The sequence below is a fragment of the Tympanuchus pallidicinctus genome, unplaced genomic scaffold (genome assembly GCF_026119805.1).
Source record: "Tympanuchus pallidicinctus isolate F22 unplaced genomic scaffold, pur_lepc_1.0 scaffold15, whole genome shotgun sequence".
Taxonomy (NCBI): domain Eukaryota; kingdom Metazoa; phylum Chordata; class Aves; order Galliformes; family Phasianidae; genus Tympanuchus; species Tympanuchus pallidicinctus.
In genome coordinates, this window is record NW_026294669.1 from 36,720,870 (window position 1) to 36,746,670 (window position 25,801).

Here is a 25,801-nt window from a genome sequence, read left to right on the forward strand (position 1 = left end):
GTTTTAGCTGATGCTGTTGCACGCTTGGTTGTAGATAAATTCTGTGATTTGACAGAAAATTTCACTTCTCCACATGCACGTAGAAAAGTCCTTGCTGGAATTGTCATGACAACAGGTAAAGATAAAAAATACTGTTTTAACTGTCTAAACACCAAAGCTTTGTTTGTATTCTAAGAAATTATGTTCTTTTTTTTTCTGTCAACCAATATTGAAGTATATGCTTACTGTTTAATCTGGAATGTGCACTAAATATAGGCTAAAGATGATTAGTCTGTTTCCTGAGTTGCTGTCTTCTGTGTAGTTGAGGTTTCTGAGGTAACTCACGGTCTACAAAATAGATCTCTTTAAAGTACTTTTTAGAATGAAGTATGAAATTTTTTGAAAGTAAGTCTAAAATACATTTCATCACATTGTTCACACAGGTGGCATCCTTGTTTTTGGCGTGTTATGTAGGATATTATGCTTGCTTTCCAAGTGTTTAAAATTTTGCACTTTGTTTAGTAAATTGTGCTGCATTTCATTCTAAGTGTTTTGTGTCTCAGTTGTTCTGGTGAAAAAGAAAGCACCTGGTGTTTCAGCAGCTGCTTCTAGTATGCAAGTGCAAATAGTAGTATTGTCACAGGTCTCTGATTGCTGTCCTGAGATACGTGCTCTGCCTGAACACTGAGAACAGGGAATCTTTATCCTAAACTGAATTCTGTCTCTGAATTTTCCTTAGGTTAATGTTTATCTTTTTCTTCAGTACAACTGATCCTTTGCAGTGGGCACTTCATTTTGTGTGTGTCATGAGGTGCCTCCACTAAGCTGTACAAATCAGACCAAGATCAGTGATAAATGTACAGTGACATTTCTTTTGGATGGCCTTTATGCAGCTATGTGCTGTGAGCTTTTTACTTGTTCTTTTGGGTTGCATGTTAGCTTCTATTTTCTTGGGTAGTGCTAGCCCTTTCCTTATGTGGAGATATTTGTAGGGGCCTTCCAATTTCATTTATGAGTTCTGAGGGTGCTAGTTAAGGTAGAAAGTAATGCATACTCTAGAACAAGATTGTGACCTGGGAACCTTTGGCCCAAGCCATGTTGCCAGATATCTCTGGTTGGGTTGACCCTGTCCAGCAGCCAAACACCCACACAGCTTCTCACTCAGTGCCCTCTTTCAGGGAGTGGAGAGAAGTTGGAAGGAAGGTAAGAAGTCTTGAGGAAGTTTAATAGGGAAGCAAAAGCTGCTTGTAGGAGCAAAGCAAGATAAGGAAGCCACAAGATCACAAAGTAATTCTGCAACATTGACTGTTGTAGAAGTCTTACAAGTATGACTGAAGTAAACGTTGTAGTTTTGACCATTTCTGACCAACTGCACCACTGAGCTCACAGATGAAACCAAGCTGAGTGATACACGCTAGAGGGAAGAGATGCTATCTAGAGGGAAGGGATGCTATCTAGTGGGAAGGGATGCTATCTAGAAGGAAGGGATGCTAAGTAGACGGACCTGCACAGGCTTGAGGGGTGAGTCTGTGCCAACCCCCTGCACTTCAAGGCCAAGTGCAAGGTCCTGCATCGGGTTTGGGGCAATCCCAAGCACAAATACAGACTGGGTGGAGAATAGCTTGAGAGAGCAGCCCTGAGGAGAAGGATCTGGGGGTTGTCCATTGATGAAAGCGTCAACAGGAGCCAGCAATGTGCACTTGCAGCCCAGAAGGCCAACCATATGCTAGGTTGCATCAAGAGAAGCATGACAGGCTGGAGAGCTGGGCAGAAAAAAAATGGATGAGGTTTAACAAAAGCAAGTGTAGAGTCTAGCATCTGGGGAGGAATAATTGCACGCACCAGTACAGGTTGGGGGATGAGCTGCTGGAGAGGAGCTCTGCGGAGAGGGACCTGCGTGTCCTGGTGGATGACAGGTTGCCATGAGCCAGCAGTGTGCCCTTGTGGCCAAGAGGGCCAATGGCAATCTGGGGTGCATTAAAAAGAGCGTGGCCAGCAGGTCGAGGGAGGTGATCCTCCCCCTCTGCTCTGCCCTGGTGAGGCCTCATCTGGAGCACTGCGTCCAGTTCTGGGCTCCCCGGTACAAAACAGACAGGGATCTCTTGGAAAGAGTCCAGCGGAGGGCCACAAAGATGATGAGGGGCCTGGAGCATCTCTCCTGTGGAGAAAGGCTGAGTGAACTGGGTCTGTTCAGCCTTGAGAAAAGAAGACTGAGAGGGGACCTGATCCAGGTCTATAAATATCTAAGGTGTGGGGGGCAGAATGGTGAGGCCTGTTTTCAGTGGTGAGTGGAGACAGGACAAGGGGAAACGGCTGGAAACTGCAGCATAGGAAGTTCTGTACAAATGTGCGAAGGAACTTCTGTACAGTGAGGTGACGGAGCGCTGGAACAGGCTGCCCAGGGAGTTGGTGGAGTCTCCTTCTCTGGAGATGTTCAAGACCTGCCTGGATGCCGACCTGTGCGACCTGCTGTAGGGAACCTGCTTTGGCAGGGGGGTTGGACTCGATGATCTCTGGAGGTCCCTTCCAACCCCTACAATTCTGTGATTCTGTGATTTTGTGATTCTGTGACCAGCAGGACGAAGGAGGTGATTTTGCCCCTCTGCTCTGCTCTCATGAGACCTCACCCAGAGTATTGCATCCAGTTCTGGAGCCTGCAACACAAGAAACAGCTGGAGCTGTTGGAGCAGGTCCAGAGGAGGGCCACAATGATGATCAGAGAGCTGCAGCTCTAACTTCAGAGGGCTGAAGCCTAACGTTTCTGACATCCCTAGTTTCCATGAAATATTATATGATCCATAAAAGCAAGTACTGTGTTTTTAATACAGGTCCTTAAATGTAAGCTTGTAAAAAATTCTGCTGTCTTCTGGATGATTTAAAGTGCTGACTGTGAATGTCTTCCATCACTGATGACTTTGTATTCCAGGTAGATTCCAAGTGTGTGAGGAGTTAAGACACCAAAATATTTCCGGAAGCCCATCTGATCAGAAACTGATAGAGAGGAAAAGGATCTGGGGAGACCTTATAGCAGACTTTCAGTCCTTAAAAGGAGGCCTACGGGAAAACTGGGGAGGATTCTTTATCAGGGAGTGTAATGATAGGACAAGAGGTAACAGTTTTAATCAATAAAAGTGAGGTTTAGATTGGATATAAGGAAGAAATTCTTCACAATGAAGTTGGTGTGGCACTGGAACAGTCTACATAGAAGTTATGGGAGTACGCAAGGCCGGACTGGATGAGGCTTTGGGCAACCTGGGCTAGTGGGTGGTGCCCCATGGGTAGAGGTCCAACCCCATGGCAATCGTTGGGACTGGGTGAACTTTAAGGTCCATTCCAAGCCAAGTCATTCTGATTCTGTGGTTCTGTGATTCATAATGATGACCAATCATGAAGAACATGCTGTAGAACTGTATTTCTTTTTTCTTTTTTTTTTTTAAATTTCATCCTATTTATCAAGGTTGTATTGTATCTGTGTCCAAGATTACCAGAAAAGACATTTGCCGAAAGAATCCAGACTTAGTTAACATGTAAATGCATTTTGATTAACTGAAGAACTCGCTTTACATGGAGTTAGAAACAGGCTTCTCATAAGTAAGTTCAGTATCTGGAGGATGCCTGGACTCCCTTGCACAGCTGTTCTGTGTTGGATCAGTGAACTGGTTTCCCACTTTTCCACCTGCAGTAGATGGGGCAGCTGGCCTCATCCATTTTTGTCAAGGCTGTACTTCAGTGAATATTTATTTCATAAGCAATGAGAGCTGGTAGGGCTATCCACTTTATGGTGTAATTTTCTTTATTTTGATGGATGTATGTAAGGTTCTGATCTATCTTTCTCAACTCTTAATGGAGCTGACTTTTTTTAAAATTTAATGACAAAGGTAGTTGTTTGTATAGAAAACACAGAAAATATTTTTAAATTCTGTTGTGCCAATTTAACATCAGGGAATGCATCTCAGGAAGTCCTGTACTGCTGATAAGTTCTGCAGTGGCTTAACACTCAATCTTCCTTCATTCTCTAGTTCTACCTTTCATGTTTCAATTTCTAACTTACCTGAACTCCAAAACTCTCAAGAACCTTACCTGAACTCTCAAGAACCGTAGGCCATACTGGATAAGTCTGTATAAACCTTTTGCTTTTAAGAAAGAATGAGAAAGAATCATAAGAATTTTTTTTTTTTTTTATTTTAAAAAGGAACAGAGTAAAAAAGAACCTTGTGTGAATTCTACAGGAAGTTCTCTTGCTAGGTTGTGATTTTAATTGTATCTTCTAACATTTTGTTTTTCCAGGTACGGATGTCAAAGATGCTCTGGTAATAAGTGTTTCTACGGGAACAAAATGCATTAATGGTGAATATATGAGTGATCGTGGTCTTGCATTAAATGATTGCCATGCAGAAATTATATCCCGCCGGTGCCTGCTTAAATTTCTGTATACACAACTCGAGCTTTATCTAAGGTAAGCTTATGGGAAGATAAGCTGGCTTCATTCAATTGAAAAGCTGCCAAAAATGTATCTTTGAATGATTTCAGTGTAAAATACTTGTTCTAGATTGCCCCGCTGAAACAAACTGATGTGTAAAGTACCACTTGTTGCATTAGAATGTTTAACTGAGAACTCATGACATTTATTCTAAAGTTTGACATGAACAGAGCCTGTATTTGGTTCACTGTCAATCCTGAGAAGGTAAACATATAAATCAAAGTCATCTCAAGTAGTCTAAAGTGTGATGTTGTTTTGTTTTCTGAGAAGTCTCCAAACCCCACTGTGATAACATAAAGGACTCTCTATTTATCTTCTCCATTGACTTTTCATTTTGTAATAACTTGTTGGAGTTACACTGCAAAATTTCCAGACATCCTGTGTTTGTTTTTAATGCCTGTTAGGACTGAGCAGCCTATGTTGTTTATGTATTAACTTTCCTTTTGACTTAAGCTGTATTCTCTGTTTCAGCAATAAAGATGATCAGGAAAAATCCATTTTTATCAAATCAGAGCGAGGCGGTTTTAAACTGAAGGAGAATGTGCAGTTCCATCTCTATATCAGCACGTCTCCTTGTGGAGATGCTAGAATTTTCTCACCACATGAAGCAGCACAAGAGGGTACGACAGCATAACATTATAGTATTGGTGTTTAAAGTATTATTTGAACATGTGGAAGTGACATGGTTGAAATTCAGGCATCTTCTTTCCTTTTAGTGCAGATGTGTATTAGTCAAAGATCTGAGCTGTTCTTACTGTATTGTAGAATTTAGATACAGGGTGATCATCCACATGGTCCACATACTGGCCTTCCAATACTTGAAGGGAGCTTATAAACAGGAGGGGGAACAGCTATTTATAAGGGTGGATAGTGTTAGAATAAAGGGGAATGGTTTTAAACTGAGAAAAAGGAGGCCTAGGTTGGATATTAGGAGGAAGTTTTTCACCCAGAGGGTGGTGAGGCATTGGAACAGGTTGCCCAAGGAGGCTGTGGATGCCCCATCCCTGAAGGTATTCAAGGCCAGGCTGGATGTGGCTCTGGGCAGCCTGGTCTCTGGTTGGCGACCCTTCACATAGCAGGGGGTTGGAACAGTATGAGCACTGTGCTCCTTTTCAACCTAGGCCATTCTGTGATTCTGTGATTCTGTGGTCTTCAAGAATCTGATTGCCAGCAAGGATAAGCCAGTGATTCAGCAAGCATTCTTACTAAACTAATCTAGCCATCTCAGTGTTTCTATTTTTAAAGGTTGTTCTCAGTCCTGATCTGTTAATTGACTTCATTTTAATATTAAAATGCCAAAAACACTATTTTAGAAGTGCCTGCTGACCATGTTTCCTAATGCAGAGCTTGGTTTTATTGCAGTTTTAGAAGACATTTTGCATGTCTTGCTGTAACTAAAATGTAATGATAGAAATTGTTATGCAGACTTTAATAGACTCATTTAATGCTCATTTAATGCTCTACGTAAAATTGAGAATGTTTCTTGGTTGATTGTAAGTAACTTTTGTCATTTAGATCAAGGGGACAGACATCCAAACCGCAAAGCAAGAGGACAGCTACGAACAAAAATAGAATCTGGGGAAGGGACGATCCCTGTGCGCTCTACTACCACCATCCAGACATGGGATGGAGTGTTGCAAGGAGAAAGGCTACTTACTATGTCATGCAGTGACAAGATAGCAAGGTGAGAGACTAAAGAACTGTTTTTTCTACTGTTGCCTTTTATTGCTGAGTAAGACAGGAGGGATGCATGGCAGCTATAATGAATGCGCAGGCTGTTGATTGCTTTCATTGCTTATCTGTAGCATGTCTGCAATTCCAGTGATAAAGCTCTGATTCTTCACCAGCAGTTGGTGTCAGACCTCCTGCTAGCTTCAGAAGTGAGATGAAAACATTATGTATGATTTCAGGTACTCCAAGTCATGACAGCTTTGTTTTGTAATTCTATCAAAGGAAAATATCAGAGGAATTCCTTTTCCCTCCTGTTCCCAACATAGCCTTAGCAAAAGGGTGTGATAAATACATTACTTTAGTTAAATTTGAATTAAATCTTCTGGTGGTGTACAGCCTTGTGTACCAACGGGACATATGTATTCCGTGGACAGATTTAGATTTTTACTATTGTAATAGAGAGAGTATTTATAAAAGTATAAATATATATAAAGTATAAATAAAAAAACAAAGTATAGTTCATATATATAGTATATGTATATGCTTATGTATAAGTATGTATATATGTGTCCAGTTAATTGACAGGCACTTTTAATTTCTAACTTCATAATTATTTAAATTTTAGTTTCAGTATTTTTACTGTAATTAAATATTTTGTTTCCAGTACGAGTCCTTTTATTTATATTTTATCCAGTACCTTCTTTCTTGTCATTATTGAGAGCGAAATATTGAGAGACTGAAAGATTTTTTTTAAATTGGGAATGGACAGATGATAGCCCATCAAATTGAGAAGTAGTATCCTTAAAAAAAGTGTCAGAAATCTAGGAGAGCTGCTGGAAAATTGTAATTTTTTAAAAATGAGTCTGTTTGTGCAGACTCTTTTTTTTTTTTTTTTTTTGTGAAATAGATAGGAAATACCAAGTTTTTTTGGCTGAATATATTTCAGTTGTTTTGTAAGTAAAATAGCTGTGCTGTTCTGTCTAGTCAAAGTCTGATGCAAAATTTATTAAGTATATTTTAACATTGAAAGATATATTTGAACTAATTATGAACTGTGTACACCAAATAAAAAAAGTACAGGATGAATTTTAAGTAATTTCTTTTCTCCTCTAGTCTTGTCTCAAGTAATCATCCCCACTGAAGAAAGACATTTTACTTTAGTATGAATCCCTCCAACATTAATGATTAAGGCCTTTCACAAGCTAGGGCAGTAGGTTGTTGAGAAATAGTTCTACAAAAGTGACATTGAAATTTTTTTAATAATATTTTCAATAATTTGCAACACCGGTTTCCCAGCTTCGTATCAATGGCTTCCTCTAACCATCCAATGTGGTATTCAAGCTGCATTCATTGACTTCTATTATCGCATCATCATTGCTGTTAGTGAAAATAAAAAATGAAGGCAGTTATTGAGCTAGAACACATTTGACTATTTTGTTGATTTTGTGTGATGCAGAACAGAATCCATCTCTCGCTTGCGTAGCTAGCTGTCAACTGTCCTTGGGGCAAATGGGAATAATTTTGTTTGTGCCAGTGAAGGAAGCAAATAGAACCCTTTGACACAGAACAAAGACTGTATGACGGGTAAGGAGGCCCAAATTTTCATATTCTTTTTTTTCTTTACTTTTTTCTTTTTTACATTTCCCTGACACTTATGACCATGTTTTGTCCATTTAAATTTGAAAGAATGCATTGCTTTGTAGTTTCCAGCAGTCAGTACTCCAGAACGCCATCGCCCAGTGTGCTTCCACTGATGTTTCCCAAAGGTTCACAGTGCCGGCCTGGAAAACACGTGGTTAAGTACTGTGTGGAGGATTACATGGGCAATCCAGAGCAGGAAGACTCTTTCTGTATGAACAGCCCTCTCTGTGTGGATTATATGCATAAGCCAAGCTATTATTTTCAGCCTCCGAGTGCTTTGTTAACGTGTGCTTTCTAGCACCTTGCTAGAAGGGTAGGAAGGGTAGGAAGATCCGAGAAACCTGCAAAATTTTTGCTGAGCTTCTTTATCATGCAAAGAAGTGCTAAAAAGTAGAATTTCTCCAGTGACTGCTGCTCATTACAATGATGGGCCAAGCCCACCATTAGTAATGGGTGAGATCTAATGCAAGAGTGGATGAGCATCCTGGGCTGACTGTACGCTGGCAGGCTTAGCCATCTCAAGCCAGGGCTTGTGTTGTGCCACGGGCTGAGGTAGCACGTGTGAAACAGCTCTTGAATCTGCTGCTTTGCTCCAGCTAGCTCAGCTCACCTCATTCTTCCTTAGCTGGTGGCAGATATTCAGCATCCCTTTTTCTCCCTAAGTCACCTCCTTGGAAATCACTTTCTGCTTGTGTTGGGAAAGGCAGAAAAAAGAGAAAAAGTCAAGAGATTGATAGCTGTGCTTTAGGCAGAAAGGAAATGAGGGGTGCTAAACTCTAACCCTTAATGATTTCACCATGTAAAAAGCTGTGGAAAACAGCAACAGGCCTGTGTAGGTAAAACAATGTACTGTCATCTGGCTCAGGAGCATTTGAACGGGATTATCCCAGTGTCTTGGTGACATTTCAGAGCAACTTTATTCTATGACAAGAATACCGGTTTGGTGGCATGCATGCATTTGTTTTAAAAAAAGATCCCCAGCTTGTTTCATGTTACTTCATTATGCATATTTTTGTCCTTTTTGATGTTTTTTACCTGCATTCTTTTGAAGCTTTTTGGCTTCAAATAAACAGTTATTTAATTTCTCACCAAACATTCAAATTGCTGTCTTGATAAGAAGACTTAAATTGCTTTTTTTACCCTATTTCCTTGCTAGGAAGGCTCTGGGATCACTTAAGAAGTGGTTTAATTGAGAAGTGGTTCAGTTGTGTAAAGGGGAAGTCATTGGTGCTCTTCTACCATGGAAGAGGGAAAAATATTACTTCTTTGCTGTGCAAGAACATCACATACCTACGTACTGACTTTGATTTCTGCTATTTACAATGTAAAATCCAAATGGAAGTTTGTAACTCTGTCTTTCTGTTTATTCCCTTGATGGCTTCTCCTTCTTGACCCCACCACCTAGGTGGGGACTGATGAGGTGGTACAAAAACAACTAGAAAATTCTCTGTGTGCTCACTAAAGGCTGTATGTTCAGCAGCTGCCTTTGGAGCCTTTTTTGAGTTTCTGAGTTATTCTGAATGGAAAGCTCCATGGCAGAGCTGGTGTGCTTTCTGAACAGCACTAAGAAGAACATTTCTTCTGAGCAGGCCTTAGTCCACGTGGCTGATTTGAATGCCTTGCTTTTGATATGTGATTGCTGTGTAATACCTAGATTAAAAACCTCAGAGAAAGAGGTAGGAAACCACCACCCAGTGTGTATCATCATGTAACCATGCAAACCAGTGACATGGGCTTAGTAGCATGCCACAGATCCAAACAACACCAGAAACACTGGGACAAATCAGAGCTGTATGTGGCCAGCCTGGATGCTCAGCTGCAAGTGAAGTTAAATCTTATTGTCTGTAGTTGAAAATCTGACCTTGGGATGAGTAGAAAGATGCTTTTGGGAAGGGCTGCTGTCAAAGACTGTGGACTTGTGTTTATTGATGTAAATTGTGGTGACTACGCCACCTGAAGAAAAATACTGACTGCTGTACATGAAGATGTTGCTGCCTTTCCGTGGCTTAAGAAGGGAAGACTGATCATAGAGACCGAGTTAATCTCTTCAGAAAGCAAAGAGAAATCAGGTTTACACATGAGAGAAAGGATAGAGAGGAGAGAGGGGTTAGGTGAATGAAATCAGCTCTGCTTGTTCCATCTTGCTCCATCTGTAAGTGGTGAATGTACAAGGGCTGCTCCAAAAGTAATGCTTCCTATTTTATGATGTTGGCCCACGGTGTCAGAGGCAGATGGTGGTAATATGGCAGTAGATGTTGAACCTTCCCACTATTTTCTTTACATTTTGATGCTGTGTGACAGATGGCAGCAGAGGGGCATCTGACATGGAAATGTATGTGAAACAAAGGTGTGCTATTAAATTCCTCCTCGAGGAAAAAATTGCACCCACTGACATTCATTAATGCTTGCTGAATGTTTATGAAGACAAACAGCAGATGTGAGCACAGTGGGGTGGTGGGTAGTGCATTTCAGCAGTAGCAACAGCAGGCCACTTCTGGTGCAGGTTCTGACACGCATGCAGACTATTGTTCATGGCTGGTGCAAATGCATAGCTAATGATAGTGATTATGTTGAAAAATAGTGTTTTGTAGCTGAGAATGTGCTCTGTCAAGTAGTGTTATTGTGCTCTTTGTATCTATTGTAGTGTAGTTTCTGTGGAAATGATACCTGTAAATAAATTCAAGGCTATCAGCAATTAATTCAAACTCCTCAGCAGAACCGTTGTCTTCGGAAAGTTTTTGTTCTTGGATCAATTTTCCAACCTGAGGAATAAAGAGAGCTGTGATTTTTACATGTTGCTTTTATTTACCTTTTTATGCTTAATTTTTTTTTTTTTAATAATTACTAGAAGAACTTTAGAAAATGAGGTGCCCCATCAAACATAGTTGTGGTTCTACAACATCTTAGTGAGCCTCTGGTATAGCCATAAATTACTCAGTGACCGTCTGAAGGAACTTCTGTGTCACAAAAGTCTGCTCAGAATTGCAGAGTCAGTTTAGTACAAGTAAACAATCCTTTGAGCTTACTGGCACCACGTCAGGTTGCCTTCCCTTGTGTTGTGCATCATTTCTGGAACTGCAGAGGAAAGGTGAAGGGATATCATGTGCTACTTGACTGTGGGTATCCCTGTCTGCACAGGGTGCCCTAGCTTCTCTTGCATTTGCCAGCCATCTCATTGATGGAGAGCTGTTCAGGCAAATAAAAATGGCCTTTCTTAGATACTGAACAAATCTACATTAACTGTAGTGACGTTGAGACACTCGACTCAAAATTTTGAGACAGCTCTATTTGACAGACTGGAACTGTGGCTTGTGCTTTGTATCAGCATAAAAACTGGTATTTAGAATGTCCATGTAGCTTGAAATTTTATAAAGCCTGTGAAAGAAGATCTCTTGATTCTTGTGGTAAGTTAAAATCAGAACATTCAGAACATCATATGAGTGAATATCATCAAAATATGCCGCACAAGGCATATCTTTTATGCTCAGACAGACAAATCTTCCTGCAAAAAGTTTTACACAGGAGGATGTCTCTTTGCTTGCTGAGGCTGTCTTCCATGAAACTCTTATATATGAGCCTGTAGACATGTCGGTATTTCCGCTGACATAACGCAGCAGCCATTTTCTGCTTAATGTTGTGCTTTGTTGCGCTTTTTTTTTGTATTGCTAATGTGGTGCTGTTCTCCTATTTTGATGTTGAGAAAAGGTATTGCCTGGGTCTGGTTCACTCTGGTCTGCCAATCAGATTTGGACCAAGGATTAAGTCATTTTATGTGGAAGTTTTGTATTTTTGCCCATGGCTGCTGCAGAAGATATTTAAATTACTGAATTAGTGGTGGAGAATTTTCTTCCATTACCCCTTTCTCCAGCCATCAAACTGCTGTACCTGAGCACTGTTCCATGGCCAGGATCTGCATGCAGTCTGGTGCAGTGTGGAACTGCAGTGGAAAGGTTCCTTTCTGTATTAGAAATTCAGTGTGAGCACAGGAAGATTTGAGTTTGCAAACTTGATTTACGCAGCTTCAGTTACTCAACCTTTTTCTCATGCTCCTTATATACTAATGTGAAGAAAAAAATTGTATTTTTAGGTGTTTCACTGCTTGGTAGAAAAGCTGAATTTATCAACATTTTTTGTAATGAAACTTGCACTCTGTACTCTGCACTTCATGATTTAGAGTGAACCTATACAGTCATAGAATCATAGAATCATAGAATCACCAAGGTTGGAAAAGACCTAAAAGATCATCCAGTCCAACCGTTCACCTATTCCCAACAGCTCCCACTAAACCATGTCCCTCAACACAACATCCAGTCTTTCCTTGAACACCCCCAGGGTCGGTGACTCCACCACCTCCCTGGGCAGTCCATTCCACTGCCTGACCACCCTTTCTGAAAAGTAATACTTCCTCATGTCCAGCCTGAATCTCCCCTGCCGCAGCTTGAAGCCATTCCCCCTGGTCCTATCACTAATGACACGAGAGAAGAGGCCGACCCCCAGCTCACTACAGCCTCCCTTCAGGAAGTTATAGAGAGCAATGAGGTCTCCCCTGAGCCTCCTCTTCTCCAGGCTGAACATTCCCAGCTCCTTCAGCCTCTCCTCATATGGCCTGTGTTCCAGACCCCTCACCAGCTTTGTTGCCCTCCTTTGAACACGTTCCAGGGCCTCAATATCTTTCTTGCAGTGAGGGGCCCAAAACTGGACACAGTACTCGAGGTGCGGCCTCACCAGTGCTGAATACAGGGGAACAATCACCTCTCTGCTCCTGCTTGCAACACTGTTTCTGATGCAAGCCAGGATGCCATTGGCCTTCTTGGCCACCTGGGCACACTGTCGGCTCATGTTCAGCCGAGCATCAATCAATACCCCCAGATCCATTTCCTCTATGCAGTCCTCCAGCCACACCGCCCCAAGCCTGTAGCGTCGCCTGGGGTTGTTGTGGCCGAAGTGCAGGACCCGGCATTTGGCCTTGTTGAAACTCATCCCATTGGCTTCAGCCCAGCTCTCCAGCCTGTCCAGATCCCTCTGTAGGGCCTCGCTACCCCCAAGCAGATCCACACTTCCAGCCAATTTGGTGTCATCTGCGAATTTACTGAGGGTGCACTCGATGCCCTCATCCAGGTCATCAATAAAGATATTGAAGAGGACAGGCCCCAGCACCGACCCCTGGGGAACACCACTCACAACCGGTCGCCAGCTGGATTTGACTCCATTTACCACCACTCTCTGTGCCCGGCCCTCCAACCAGCTCCTTACCCAGCCAAGAGTGCATCCATCCAAGCCTCTGACTGCCAGCTTCTGCAGAAGAATGCTGTGGGAGATGGTGTCAAAGGCTTTGCTGAAGTCTAGGTAGACCACATCAACAGCCTTTCCCTCATCCACCAGATGGGTCACTAGATCATAGAAGGAGATCAGGTTGGTCAAACAGGACCTGCCCTTCACGAACCCATGCTGGCTAGGCCTGATCCCCCGGTCACCCTGCACATGCCGCATGATCTCCCTCAAGACAATCTGCTCCATAACCTTCCCTGGCACCGAGGTCAGGCTAACAGGCCTGTAGTTCCCTGGATCCACCTTACAACCTTTCTTATAAATGGGAGTCACATCGGCAAGCCTCCAGCCTTCTGGGACCTCACCAGCCAACAAGGAGCGCTGACAGATGATGGAAAGCGGCTCGGCTATCACCTCCGCCAGTTCCCTCAGCACTCTTGGGTGGATCTCATCTGGCCCCATCGACTTGTGGCAGTCCAGTTGGATTAGTAGGTCTCTGACTGTTTCCTCCAGAATCACAGGGGGGTTCGTGTGCTCCCCAGCCGAGATTACCAGGTCAGAGAGAGGAGTATCCTGAGGATAACTGGTCTGACTTTTAAAGACAGACGTAAAGAAGGCATTCAGAACCTCCGCCTTTTCCTTATCCTCAGTGGTCACATTCCCAGCCTCATCCAGCAAAGAGTGGATATTCTCCTTTGTCCTCCTCTTACTGTTAATGTATTTATAAAAGAGTTTCTTATTCCTTTTCACCCCAGCGGCTAGGTTAAATTCAAGCTGGGCTTTTGCCTTTCTGATTTCACCTCTACATATCCTAACAACTTCCTTGTATTCATTTTGAGTGGCCTGTCCCTCTTTCCACAGGCGGTAGGTTCTCTTTTTCTCCCGGAGCCTCAGGAACAGTTCCCTATTCATCCACGCCGGTCTTCTTCCCCGCCGACTCATTTTGCAGCTCAGGGGGACTGCCTGCTCCTGCGCCCTTAAGACTTCCTTCTTGAAGAGCAACCAGCTCTCTTGGACCCCCTTACTCGCTAAGACTGAATGCCAGGGGACTCCCCTTATTAGTCCCCTGAACAATTCAAAGTCCGCCCTCCTGAAGTCCAAGGTAGCAATTTTACTATTCCCCCTCCAGGCTCCACCATGAATCACGAAGTCTATCATTTCATGATCACTCTGCCCAAGACAGCCTCCAACCTCCACATCTCCCACCAAACCTTCCCTGTTTGTGAACAGCAGGTCTAGTGGGGCAGTTCCTCTCGTGGGCTCTCTGACCAGCTGTATCAGGAAGTTGTCCTCTACGCATTCCAGAAACCTCCTAGACTGCTTCCTCTGTGCTGTGCTGTACTCCCAGCATATGTCAGGGAAGTTAAAGTCCCCCATGAGGACAAGGGCAGGCGACTGTGCAGCTTGTGCCAGCTGCTTATAGAATACCTCATCTGTCTCTTCATCCTGATTTGGAGGTCTATAACAGACGCCCACCAGGGTGCCTGTCTTGTCAGCCCTTCCTCTGATCTTTAACCATAAGGATTCAACGTTATCGTCCCCGGTCATAACCTCAGTAGCATAAAAGCATTCCCTAACATAGAGAGCCACACCGCCACCCCGCCTTCCTTGCCTATCTTTCCTGAAGAGTTTGTAGCCATCCATTGCAGCACTCCAATCGTGGGAGCAATCCCACCACGTTTCCGTTATAGCAACTAGGTCATAGTTTGCCTGCTGCACAATGGCTTCCAACTCTTCTTGTTTGTTGCCCATGCTGCGTGCATTAGTGTAGACGCACCTCAGCTAAGCCCCTTGCCTCTCACCTAATCCCAATACCACTTCCCCAGGCTGCTCTCTAGCATGCCTAGCTTTATCCCCCTCCCCCTTCCTATCTAGTTTAAAGCCCTCTCTACAAGTCCCGCCAGCTCCTGGGCAAGTATCCGTCTCCCTTTTGGAGACAGACAATTCCCATCAGCAGACCTCAGGCCAGATGCTGAGTAGACCACCCCATGATCAAAGAACCCAAAATTCTTGTGCTTGCACCAGCCTCTCAGCCATGCATTTACAAGATGGCTTTTCCTGGTCGTCTCAGCGCTCGTCCCTGCCACCAAGGGAATACTGGCAAACACCACTTGTGTGCCCGCTCCATCAACTAACTTCCCCAGTCTCCTAAAATCATTTTTTATAATCCTCAGGCTTCTAACAGGGATCTCATCACTGCCAGCCTGAACTATCAATAGAGGGTAATAATCAGAGGGGCGGATAAGGCTGGGGAGTTTTCTAGAAATATCCCTGACCCGGGCCGCAGGAAGGCAGCACACCACCCTACGGGTAGGGTCAGGCCGACATATCGGACCCTCTGTTCCTCTCAGAAGAGAGTCACCTACGACTCCATTCACTTCAAAAGAAATTGTGGTTTCCGTAAATTGTAGTACTAAATTGGTAGCTTTTGATAGTTGACAAATGTTCTGACAAGTCCTGCTTGTGAACTGGGATGAGTCAGTTTTACTATATCAGGTTTCAGTAGGCCTGTGGCTTTTTGAAAATGGATGCATTGTATTGGTATGGCTTATTCTCAGGATGTATCTATCTGTAGAGGAGGTTTTAGTGTATGTACTAATGGGAGTGAGAAATTCTTGTTAGCCAGAAAGAGGTGCAGCCTAAATAGGAACAAGAAAGTGTCTGTGTAATCCTTCCTTTCTGCCACTGTTGTAATGTATAAAATTTGTTTTAAGTTTTGCGTTTATCTGAGACACTGCCAGTTTCTAAAAGTATGATGTATTTCTCTAGATAATTGCATATTATTTCATTGAAACAATTGAAATCTAAAGCAAATGCTATAAACTCAACCGTCATCCAACCCCAGCCAATAGATTTTAAGAGCCTAAGGCTTTGCACATTTGAGTGTTTTCTGCAAACCTTGTACTTGCAGCAGCCAATTGCTCTGAATCCAGTAGGCATACACCAAAGTGGTAGTGGTGAAAAAGCTCATTCCAGCAAAACCAGAGGCATGGGCAGTTACTACAGGATAGCAACTGTAGTACAGGTTTGTGTAGTTCACCTTGCAGAAGCTAAGTATCCAAACTCCTCCTCTCATTTTAGATTTTGAAAGATTCAAACTTCAGCTGTCATTTTCTGTGCCAGCCACAGATGGCTGGGTGTGGGAGCTGGAAGAAAGCAAGAAAACACATGCTCTAGAAATATTGAACATGGAAGCCAGGCAAAGGAACTGGCAAAAGTTTGGGTTAGGGAGCCAGAGGTATATTCTGGCCTTTAAAAAATGTCTATCCATCACTCAAGTACTGTTCAAGAAAAATAAAACCTGATATGCCTAACCAAAAGGGGCTTAAACTGTATGTCTGTAAACTTCAGATAGAACTGTAGGAACCTAATTTGCAATACTTACTCCAGATGTTTCTTCCATAATATTATCTGCCTGTGTTAGTAGTCCACATGCTTCTCTATGCTTCTTGTAGATAACGCTGCCAATATCAAGACACTATTGCAGTTGATTTGGCACTTGAAGTTCCTCTGTTCCTCTAGTCATGGCAAGATCCAGAGAAGGGTGTCTAGAAAGCAATAGTTTTCTCTTGATGCATTTAATGTTATGCTTGACTGTTTTATGCATTTTCACCATCAAAAAAAATAGGTCTTTATTCAATGTAACATATATACTTCATTTTTAGTTAGTACAGTATTTTTATTCATACATCAGGGCAAACTTTTAATGACAGGTGAGTAAGCTAATGCACACTTTTTTCATTTTCATCCTTAGTAAAAATATGTGAATAAATTGTTTCATTGGGGTACAATTTTTGTTCTACTCTTTTTTCAACATTTTGCAAGCCAAAATGTGTAGTTCTATTTTTCAAAGTAATGAAACAGTTGTACTATACAGTTACTAGCTGAACTGATGATGATGTGTAGCCATGCCCTCCAAGGACGAGATACAAGGTACACTGTTAACATAGTCCTCTTTTCTTAGGGACACTTTGTAAGACAGTTTAGGATGTACATTTTGGTAAGGACAGGCAGTCTATATGAGCACAAGAACTTCCGTTATGCTGTTTTTTATTTTTATTTTTTATTAAACACCAAAAAAAAACTTGCCTTCTGCTTGTGAATCCAGTTGTCTGGGTGTTGCAGTTGTACTCAGTTAAACAATTTTAATAGTGCCAAATTGTTTGCAAGTATACTTCAAAAGAGAGTACAGTGGAAACTGTACAGGACACTGAGGTTTTAAAGCGTTCCATACGATAGTCACGTACAGATTGGGAGCTAAAACCTGATCAGATTAATATAGACACAAAAACTCTTCAGTATTTTGCTTCTATGTATGCTAGACTTGGTCCAGTGTAGATCACAGTTATGCAGACAGGGATTTTTTATTGGAATCTGTGGAACAGCTGAAGTAGGCCAAGAGTATATGTGCGTGGAGACTGCTTTCATCCTGCCCATGAGTATTGCAGCCAAGTACAAATATCCTCTTTGGCAGCAGGATGCGGACAGTTTAGTTAGGATTTAAAGTGTGAACTTTCCCTTACAGTGATGAGGTACTGAGGTCTTGCAGACACAATCCTTGCACTGTGGGATGAATGGTTTGTCCGCTGTCAGGTATCTTGGAGGCACCAGCTACTGTTTGACTGAGGATCATAGAATCACAGGATCATTGAGGTTGGAAAAGATCTCTAAGCTCATCTAGTCCAACTGTCCACCTACCACCAATATAGCCCACTAAACCGTGTCCCCAGGTCATCTAGACATTTTTTGAATACCTCCAGGGATGGTGACTCCCTGGACAGCCTGTTCCAGTGCCCAGTCACTCTTCTGGGGAAGTTTTTCATAATGTTGATGTTACAGTTTGGCTTTCTCTGACTGAATGATCCTATTCATCTCTTGGATTAGGCTGCAGCTGCAAAATGAATCACCAGACATGTTAGCAGGGAAATATGGTAATGGAATTTGTTCCTGATGAGGACGCTGTCAGTAGACCTTGGTTGCCTTGCGCAGGATTTTGCTGAGCTGATCTCTGCAATTCTGTCAGGTGTCATAGCTGTGTTACCATAGCCATGTTCTGTTCAAGAGAGGAAGGGTTGAAAGCCCTGTGGAGAAGGACCCTATGGTCCTGGTGGATGAAAAACTGAACATGAGCCATGAGTGTGCTCTTGCAACTCAGAGGGCCGATGGTATCCTGGGCTCCATCAGAGGGGGTGGGGGGCAGCAGGGACAGGGAGATTGATTGTCCCTCTCTACTCTGCCCTCATGAGGCCACATCTGGAGAACTGCATCCAGGTCTGGGGCCCTCAGTACAGGAGAAATGTGGAGCTGTTAAAGAGGGTACAGAGGAAGGCCACAAAGATGGTTAGAAAGCTGGAGCACCTCCCCTATGCAGACAGGGAGCTGGGCTTGTTCAGCCTGGAGAAGAGAATGCTGTGGGGAGACCTGCTTGCGGTCTTCCAGTATTTAAAAAGGAGTCAAGTCAACTTGTTACAAGGGTAGACAGTAATAAGACAAGGGGGAATGGTTCTAAGCACAAAGAGGGAAAGTTTAAATTGGATGTCGGAGGGAAGTTCTGTGCAGAGAGTGTGTTGAGGTGCTGGAACAGCTGCCCAGAGAGGCTGTGGATGCTTCATCCCTGGAGGTGGTTCAAGGCCAGGTCGGATGGGGCCCTGGGCAGTCTGTTCTAGTAGCAGATCTGGAGGTTTGCGGCTGTGCCTGTGGCAGAGGGAACTAGATAGCCCTTGGGGTCCCTTTCAACCCAAGCCATTCTGTGATTCTGTGATTCTGTGAAAGTCTGGTCCATTGTGATTGACTGCTGTTATGTCTAGCAGATGTTACTTGTTCCATTAAAAAGAAAGTTTTTTGTTTTGTTTTGTTTTGTTTTGTTTTTCCCTCCCTCTTAGGTGGAACGTATTGGGTATTCAAGGAGCCTTACTTAGCCTCTTTGTGGAGCCAATTTACTTCTCTAGCATCATCTTGGGGAGTTTATATCATGGGGATCATCTATCCAGAGCCGTATACCAGAGGATAGCAGAGATAGAAGATCTACCACCTCTTTATACACTCAACAGACCTTTACTTAGTGGCAAGTATCTAATGGAGAGAGCCGTACCGGTAACTAAGTCTGTTCCAGTAGCATTGTGATTTTGCAGTTTTTCAAAACATTGGAAATATGTCTTGTGAGTAAATTGGTTTCTGGTTACAAAGCAGAAGATACAGTGTAAACCTAGCAGGGATACACAGACAGAGATACCATAGCAAGAACCTATGGTGAGTTAAAAGATGCCAAAAAAGCCAGGGTATGAACTGAAGGCACTTTCACCTATTTGCCATCTGGAGTGTACCTTAGCAACAGGTGAGGCAAGTTGAAGGCCCTGGCTTAATGAAACCTCTTGTCATCTATGGATAGTGCATTAGCTCTCATTTTCACTTCTCTTACAATTGCAGATATTTATTGAATAGCTACGTCATTTATCAGTCTTCCAAGATGAAAATATTTGGCTCAGAATCTTTAAGCCAATACCCAACTGAAAGTGGATGAAGAGACAATCTCAGATGTCGCTGATTGTATTTTATTTTGTTATCCATCTCTGTTGGTTGCAGAATTAGTTTTAGCACAACACCCAACTTGTTTGCTTGACCTAGCTGTCACAATATTTTCATTTTCACTTCATAGTTAATGCACAAATGCTGCATTTAGAGCCTGCTGGAATGTCCTGGAGAAATATTTTTATACCTTTTTAAGTATTAGCTGACAGACAGCAGAACAGCCAAACAGCCAACCCTGGCAAGTAACCAGCAGCTGCTGTTGAAACTTCAAGCATTATTCTTTAGCACCACACAGATTCTAGACTCCAGTGGGGCTGAGAGTATTTGAACTAATTTAATAAAATAATAATTTAAGTAAGTTAAAAGTGAAGTTCTAAAGTGTCTTAAAATCTAAAGAAAAAGCTAATTACACTAATGTTGTGAAAGCTTTAAAACTGAGATCTGTTATACTTCCTGTCGTTGTGTGTATTGTGTTGTTCTGTAGAGCCAGGCTTTTGTCACGTCTGTTTATTTTTTAGGAAAAAAAGTTAAAAAAAAACAACCAGTATTTTAAAGCATGTTTGAAGTTTGACATTTTAAACATGAACATTTTAAACATGACATTTTAAAAATGAACATAGGAAGCTTGTTATGTATTTAATTTATTTCGTAAGGATTCTCTGGACCAGAACGTACTATAATTTTAAGTGACATGTAAATCCTTATAGTAGCAAGTAAGTAATAGAGACAACGTGCACAGTTCCAAATATTCTATTGTTATATTGACCTAATAGCTGATGTGTGGAGTGTTGCTGATGTCTGATGTCTGGGAATTTTAAGAAATTCTTCAAGACAGCAAATTTGGAGCAGGGCACCTTGGCTTTGTACAAATCTTTTGTTCTGAAATAGTGTTAGATGACTGTCTGTCATGACACAGCATCATCTGTTTAAACAGCTCAGCTAGAACTCACTGGGCAGTAGAGAGAATTCAGAAGTGTTCTCAGCTATTGAGTTTCATGAAAATGCATATCTCAAAATGCACAGGAGCCTTGCTTGAGAGGAGACACTCACAAGAATTAGTCTGATGGATTTTCTTGTGCTGGATTAGTCTTGAAAGCTAGTTTTCTGATCTGTGATGTTGGATTCAACTGGGGCTTAGGTGTAGCTACACATCTACTGTTTGACTCACTTGTTTCACAGTGTACTCTTACATGGAAATAAGCACAGCAGGAGTAGCTCTCCCAAATTTCATTCTCTCCCTTATTTGCGCCATTGTGGGATCATTACTTGTTTTTAATAATGTAGTCAACTAAAAAATAAATAGCTGTTCAGTTATGTCATTCTGTCTTTCCTCACTGTCTCCCGAAATATTTAAATGGAAATATTTAGCTGAGAAAACATTCTAAGAGCTGTTTTTTAATCTCTTACAAGATGACTTTTGTGTCTGCAGGGACAGTTGCGTTAAGATGAAGTTACCTACTCTACTGGTAAAAATAATCTTTCCATCAAATGTTCTTTCTTTTTTCATAGGAGATTTTCTAGTTATGCATCCTTTCCTCATCAAGTTAATTGGAAGCATACATATCAGAGCAGCAGTTTTCCAGCTGAGAGTGCAGGAAATTCCTCATATATATTACCAGTTATTTATCTTTAGTTAATTTCATCTGCTTTGAAGAGAAGCTCCAATCTGTGAATGTACCTATGCTCTTTTGCAGACAGTCTAGATGCAAAAACTCAATTCGTATTTTGTATTCAATAAGATGTTGACAACCATGGAAGAAATTTCTGAAGATTTTAAACATTCATGCTTCAGCAGCTCTCTGAATGACTACTGTGTTTGCTTTAATTTTATGGAATTAGCTTGTTTGCTTTTTACAAAAAAAAAAAAAAAAAAATCCTTCAGCAGACTCTTAGGTGATTTTTGGAGTTTCCTGGCACTTATCATCTCTTCCACTTTGGTATGTTTAGCCCCTTACCTCCTTTGGATGAAACTTGCTGCGAGCTCTGTCAGGCTTTGCTAGTATGTACACGCTGGCCCAAAGAAGTGGTGACCTTTGATTTTGCTTATTAGACCTGGTTATAAGAATATCCAAGAAGTTCAGAGTGATGTTCTCTAAAATATTGTAGTTGTAACACTTTTCAAAGGAGAATGAAACACTCTACTTTCTATCCTATCTTTCCCTCCCATTACTAGTCTCAGTTAATTGTGTTGCGTTCATGTCTAGCTCTTGAGAGAGAAGATATGATCTACCTAAATGACGGTCAGACGCTTTGCTTTTGCAACCTTAGTTTCCTTTTCATGCTGCCTGTGATCTGCCTTCAGAGACTCCTTTGGCATTTTTCCACGGTTCATGCAGATAAGTGCTGCTTACCAAGGAGTCGTTTAAGTGTACTTGAAATTCAGAGTCATTTTTGTTTGTTATGACATCAAAATGACCTAAGAAATGCAGTTGTGTAACTGCTGCTGAAATACACTGCACTCTGGATGTTATATTCAATGCCATCTTTATTTGAAAATCGCTTCTATACAGCCTCCACTGCATGAACAAGGCAGTAGAGAAATGTAAATTGTCTCCAGTGTTTGCTGAAAGAATTGCTCACACTCTGGACGTGTTGGTCTGGGGAGGGAATCACTCACTAAAGGAAAATGTAGGGCAGAATTTTGTTTTTTAAATGGAAATATTGCTTTTTCACAGTAATAAGAAAAGGAGCAAAAGGCCTTTTTTGCGATACTGACTGTACGATATCCGATCACCGTGCTTGTTCAGTGGCACATGAAACAAGAAAAAGTAATAGCACAGATATTTTTAAGTTAAATTAAAAATGTGACAGACTCATTTCTCATGTGGTAGCCATGCCTACTCTTGCCTCAGTAGGTTTGATAAGTTCTCCAGTATGTGCTGCCTTAAGCAAGTGACTGTTTCACATCAGCTTCATAAAACAAGCCTGAATTTACATGCATATGGAGAGTCAGAGTTTAGATTCCTTTTGTTTCTGCTCTCAATTAATAGTTCTTTTATGTGTAGAACTTCTATTATGTGACTTGTGGAGTAGTAGGGTTTGTTTGCTCTGCAGTGTTTGGTCTTTAGTGGCACAGAAGCAGTTGTGCATGATCCACTCCAGTTTTCATGCGACTTGGTGCATGGATTTTTTGGCAACCATTCATAATGAACAGCAGAAGTTGTGACAATCTCACCTGAAAGAAACTGGAAAATAAAAACAAAGGAAACTGTCATTCCAATTCCATTTTTTCAACTCCTATTTTAAGCAAATGTGGAATGGTGGGACTGTTTATTATTTCCTTGGCATACTGTCTGTTGGTGACAGCGACAAGGTCGAAATAAGCCAAGCATAAAAACACGTCAGTATCAGAAAATCCAATATTTCAAAATGTTCATTTAGTAAGTGAGGAACTGGTTATCTGAATTTTGCTTTGTAATTTTGCATCTAGGACCTCACAGCTCTCGCATACTCTCATCTTTGCATCCTACAAGTGGGTGCAGAACCCAGAAATGCTTTAAGACCTTTAAGTGCTTTAAGGGCCAATAAACGAGTCCTGTGCTTATCTGCTTTAGGCTGACTTAACTTTGTTAGGTTGTATTTCAAATACCATCAAGAAACACATCTTGCCGCAATGCTAATATTGAAATCATACAAATTTACTAGATTATTTTAGATGTAAGTCCTAGCAGAGACTCAGACTAGATGCAAAATAAACTTTCAAAGAGTTATATTAAAGTAAAAATGGGATTCTTATTTATCAGAAAAAGAAAAAAAACACCCCTGTCTCCTGTCCCTTTCTCCTCCCCTCCTCATGAGAAATTGAGACATATGAAGTTTCGCCGTCCCTGTAATGTGTGTGAGGCCACCGTGCTGCACAGCCATTCCACAGTGCTTAAACTTAGGTGAAACTTAAACCACTCGCTGTGCTGATGGCCCTGGCTGCTGCCTGAGAGCACTGGGGACGTGTTGAGAGCATTCCTGAGACATGCAGAAAATGGGCTTTGAGATTGGAGTCCTTCAGTTGCTGTTTCTGGGCATCTTCAGCAGTAATGAGCATGTGAAGTGGAGAGGCAGCTGAAGCACAGCTGGATTTATGAGAAAAGAATCAAGTGTCTGCTGGTTTTGACTTTCTACATAGGATGCTGAGCTTGGGGCTTATTTTGTCTAACTTGGATGCCCAAGCACCTCTGGCTATGTGTGTGCTAGTTGCACCATGCCCCTGTGCAGTTGGTAGGAAGGAAGTGCTCTCAGGTGAGACATCCTCTGCTGATGAGAACCAGAGTGAGGTCAGACCCCCCTCTGAAGGTCATTCCTCTTCTCACAGCTATAAGGAGGAAGACGAATCAGTAAACAGAAGTGTTACTGGTTCCCAGCTTGTCTTTCACGCACTAAGGCTTGCATTTGTATGTAAAACATTTATGGAAGCAGCACTGCACTACCTTTGAAGGCAGTCGTATTTATGTAGAAATAATGGTAATTCTAATGAAACATACTCTACAGCTACTGAAATGTGGATGCCTTCATGCCTTAGCTTACAAGACATTCTGTCATCTCACACTACTGCTCTGATCTAACTCCATTTTTTTACGAGGGAAAGTGAAAAAACACTTCTAAATAGGATTGACTGCTTTAAATAAGATTGCAGTTACAACCTGTTAGCTGAACTCTAATTGTTTGTGCTGAGACATGATAAGGGTTCATCATTCTGCACTGGTTTTAAAGTGCAGACATAGGGAACCATACATTTAGCTACTTGAACTCTTAGAGCAGCAGAGTGAAAGGGAATTGATGGGACAGTTACAGCTAGGGAAGCTTTGCTGGATCTGCGCTGTCCGGAACTCTGCTAGTGTTGCCAGTGAGTGGGCTTTGAGGGCAACGATTACCCTGTGCAGTACTCCAGCAGCATTTCTTCTTCATAGTTATTTGCAGGTCAATAACTCATCAATTGGTTTGCCCTGTAAACCAGACCAGATATTCCTGATTTGTGTGTTGTCATTTAACCCAGCAAGCTGCTAAGTACCACCTGGCGGCCCGCTCACTCCCCCTCAGTAGGGTGGAAAAGAGAATTGAGAAAGATAAACGTGGGAGAATTCCTGGGCTGAGAAAAGGACAGTTTAATGTGAAAGAAATAATAAGTTGAAATTAAAAAGAAAAAAAAAAAAAAAAAGGTGAGGAAGGCTGCTACCAGCAGCTGACCAATGCCCTGCTGGACAGAGTGAAGGCAGCTCCTGTGGCCAGCTTCTGCAGCTTTTATTGCTGAGCATGGCGCCCTTGGTATGGAATATCCCTTTGGCCAGCTTATATCAGCTCCTGGTTTTGTCCTGTTTTGTTCCTTGTGCCTCCTGGCCTCCTCACTAGCAGAACAGTGTCAGAAGCAGAACTGTCCTTGATTTGGCGCAGCAATGCTCAGCAACTAAAAACGTTGGTGTATTATCAATGTCATTTTCATCCTATGTTCCAAACACGTCACAGTGCCAGATGCTCTGAAGAAAATTAACTCTATCCCAGCCAAAGCCAGGCTAACATGGCAAGGTGCTAATATCACTGTCCACATGGAGCTCTACTACAGTCTTCTGTGTAATCCTCCGCTGAGAAAGCTGGTTTCTTGTTTCTCTCCCGATGTTTACCTGCTGAGCTAGGAATGACAGAGCGAGAGGGGATTTTAAATCACGATGAGAATGAAATATACATGGCAGTATTTCCATGATTTAGTGAAAAATCTGCAGGAGAATGTCTCCATAAGGAAGAATTGCTTGTGGCATGATTTCAGTAGCCTAGTAAGAAGAATGATCAGCAGTTAGTGTTTATTGTTGTCATTAATTTTCTCTTCTTTCAGGTATTAGCAATGCAGAAGCACGCCAACCAGGGAAAGCACCAAATTTCAGTGTAAATTGGACAGTGGGAGACAGTAGTCTTGAAGTTATTAATGCTACAACTGGCAAAGATGAAATGGGGCGTGCATCTCGCCTCTGTAAGCATGCTTTGTACAGCCGCTGGATGCGTGTTCATGCAAAGGTATATATTCCAGCGTGGAACATTTTTCACTTCCAATTTATTCTTTATGGCATTTCCATGTGTTTCTTTCTGTATTCAGAAGCTATTTTTTGCACCTGTCTTAAGCTGAGCCTGATATTAGCTACCAGTCTGCACCGTAATGGAAAATAACACATTCATTTAGGTTATTCAGTTATATAACGCCTGGTACAAAATGCATGCGAGGGTCTGATAATCTTTGGTTATAGCTAAGTAAGC

General features: G+C 42.0%; 1 protein-coding gene across 8 annotated transcripts in view; it reads left to right on the plus strand.

Moving 5' to 3' along the window:
- The window catches only part of ADARB1 (adenosine deaminase RNA specific B1), a 78,775-nt gene that overhangs the window by 49,446 nt on the left and 3,528 nt on the right, over positions 1-25,801 (plus strand). For 7 of the 8 annotated variants that reach the window (XM_052674539.1, XM_052674540.1, XM_052674537.1 and 4 more), the window contains 6 exons: positions 1-115; positions 4,267-4,435; positions 4,931-5,079; positions 5,975-6,143; positions 18,922-19,103; positions 25,386-25,564. In XM_052674539.1, coding sequence (XP_052530499.1) covers positions 1-115; positions 4,267-4,435; positions 4,931-5,079; positions 5,975-6,143; positions 18,922-19,103; positions 25,386-25,564 — 963 coding nt within the window. Of the gene's footprint in view, positions 116-4,266; positions 4,436-4,930; positions 5,080-5,974; positions 6,144-18,921; positions 19,133-25,385; positions 25,565-25,801 lie in introns of those variants that run through there. The other variant, XM_052674538.1, reaches the window with a different exon arrangement.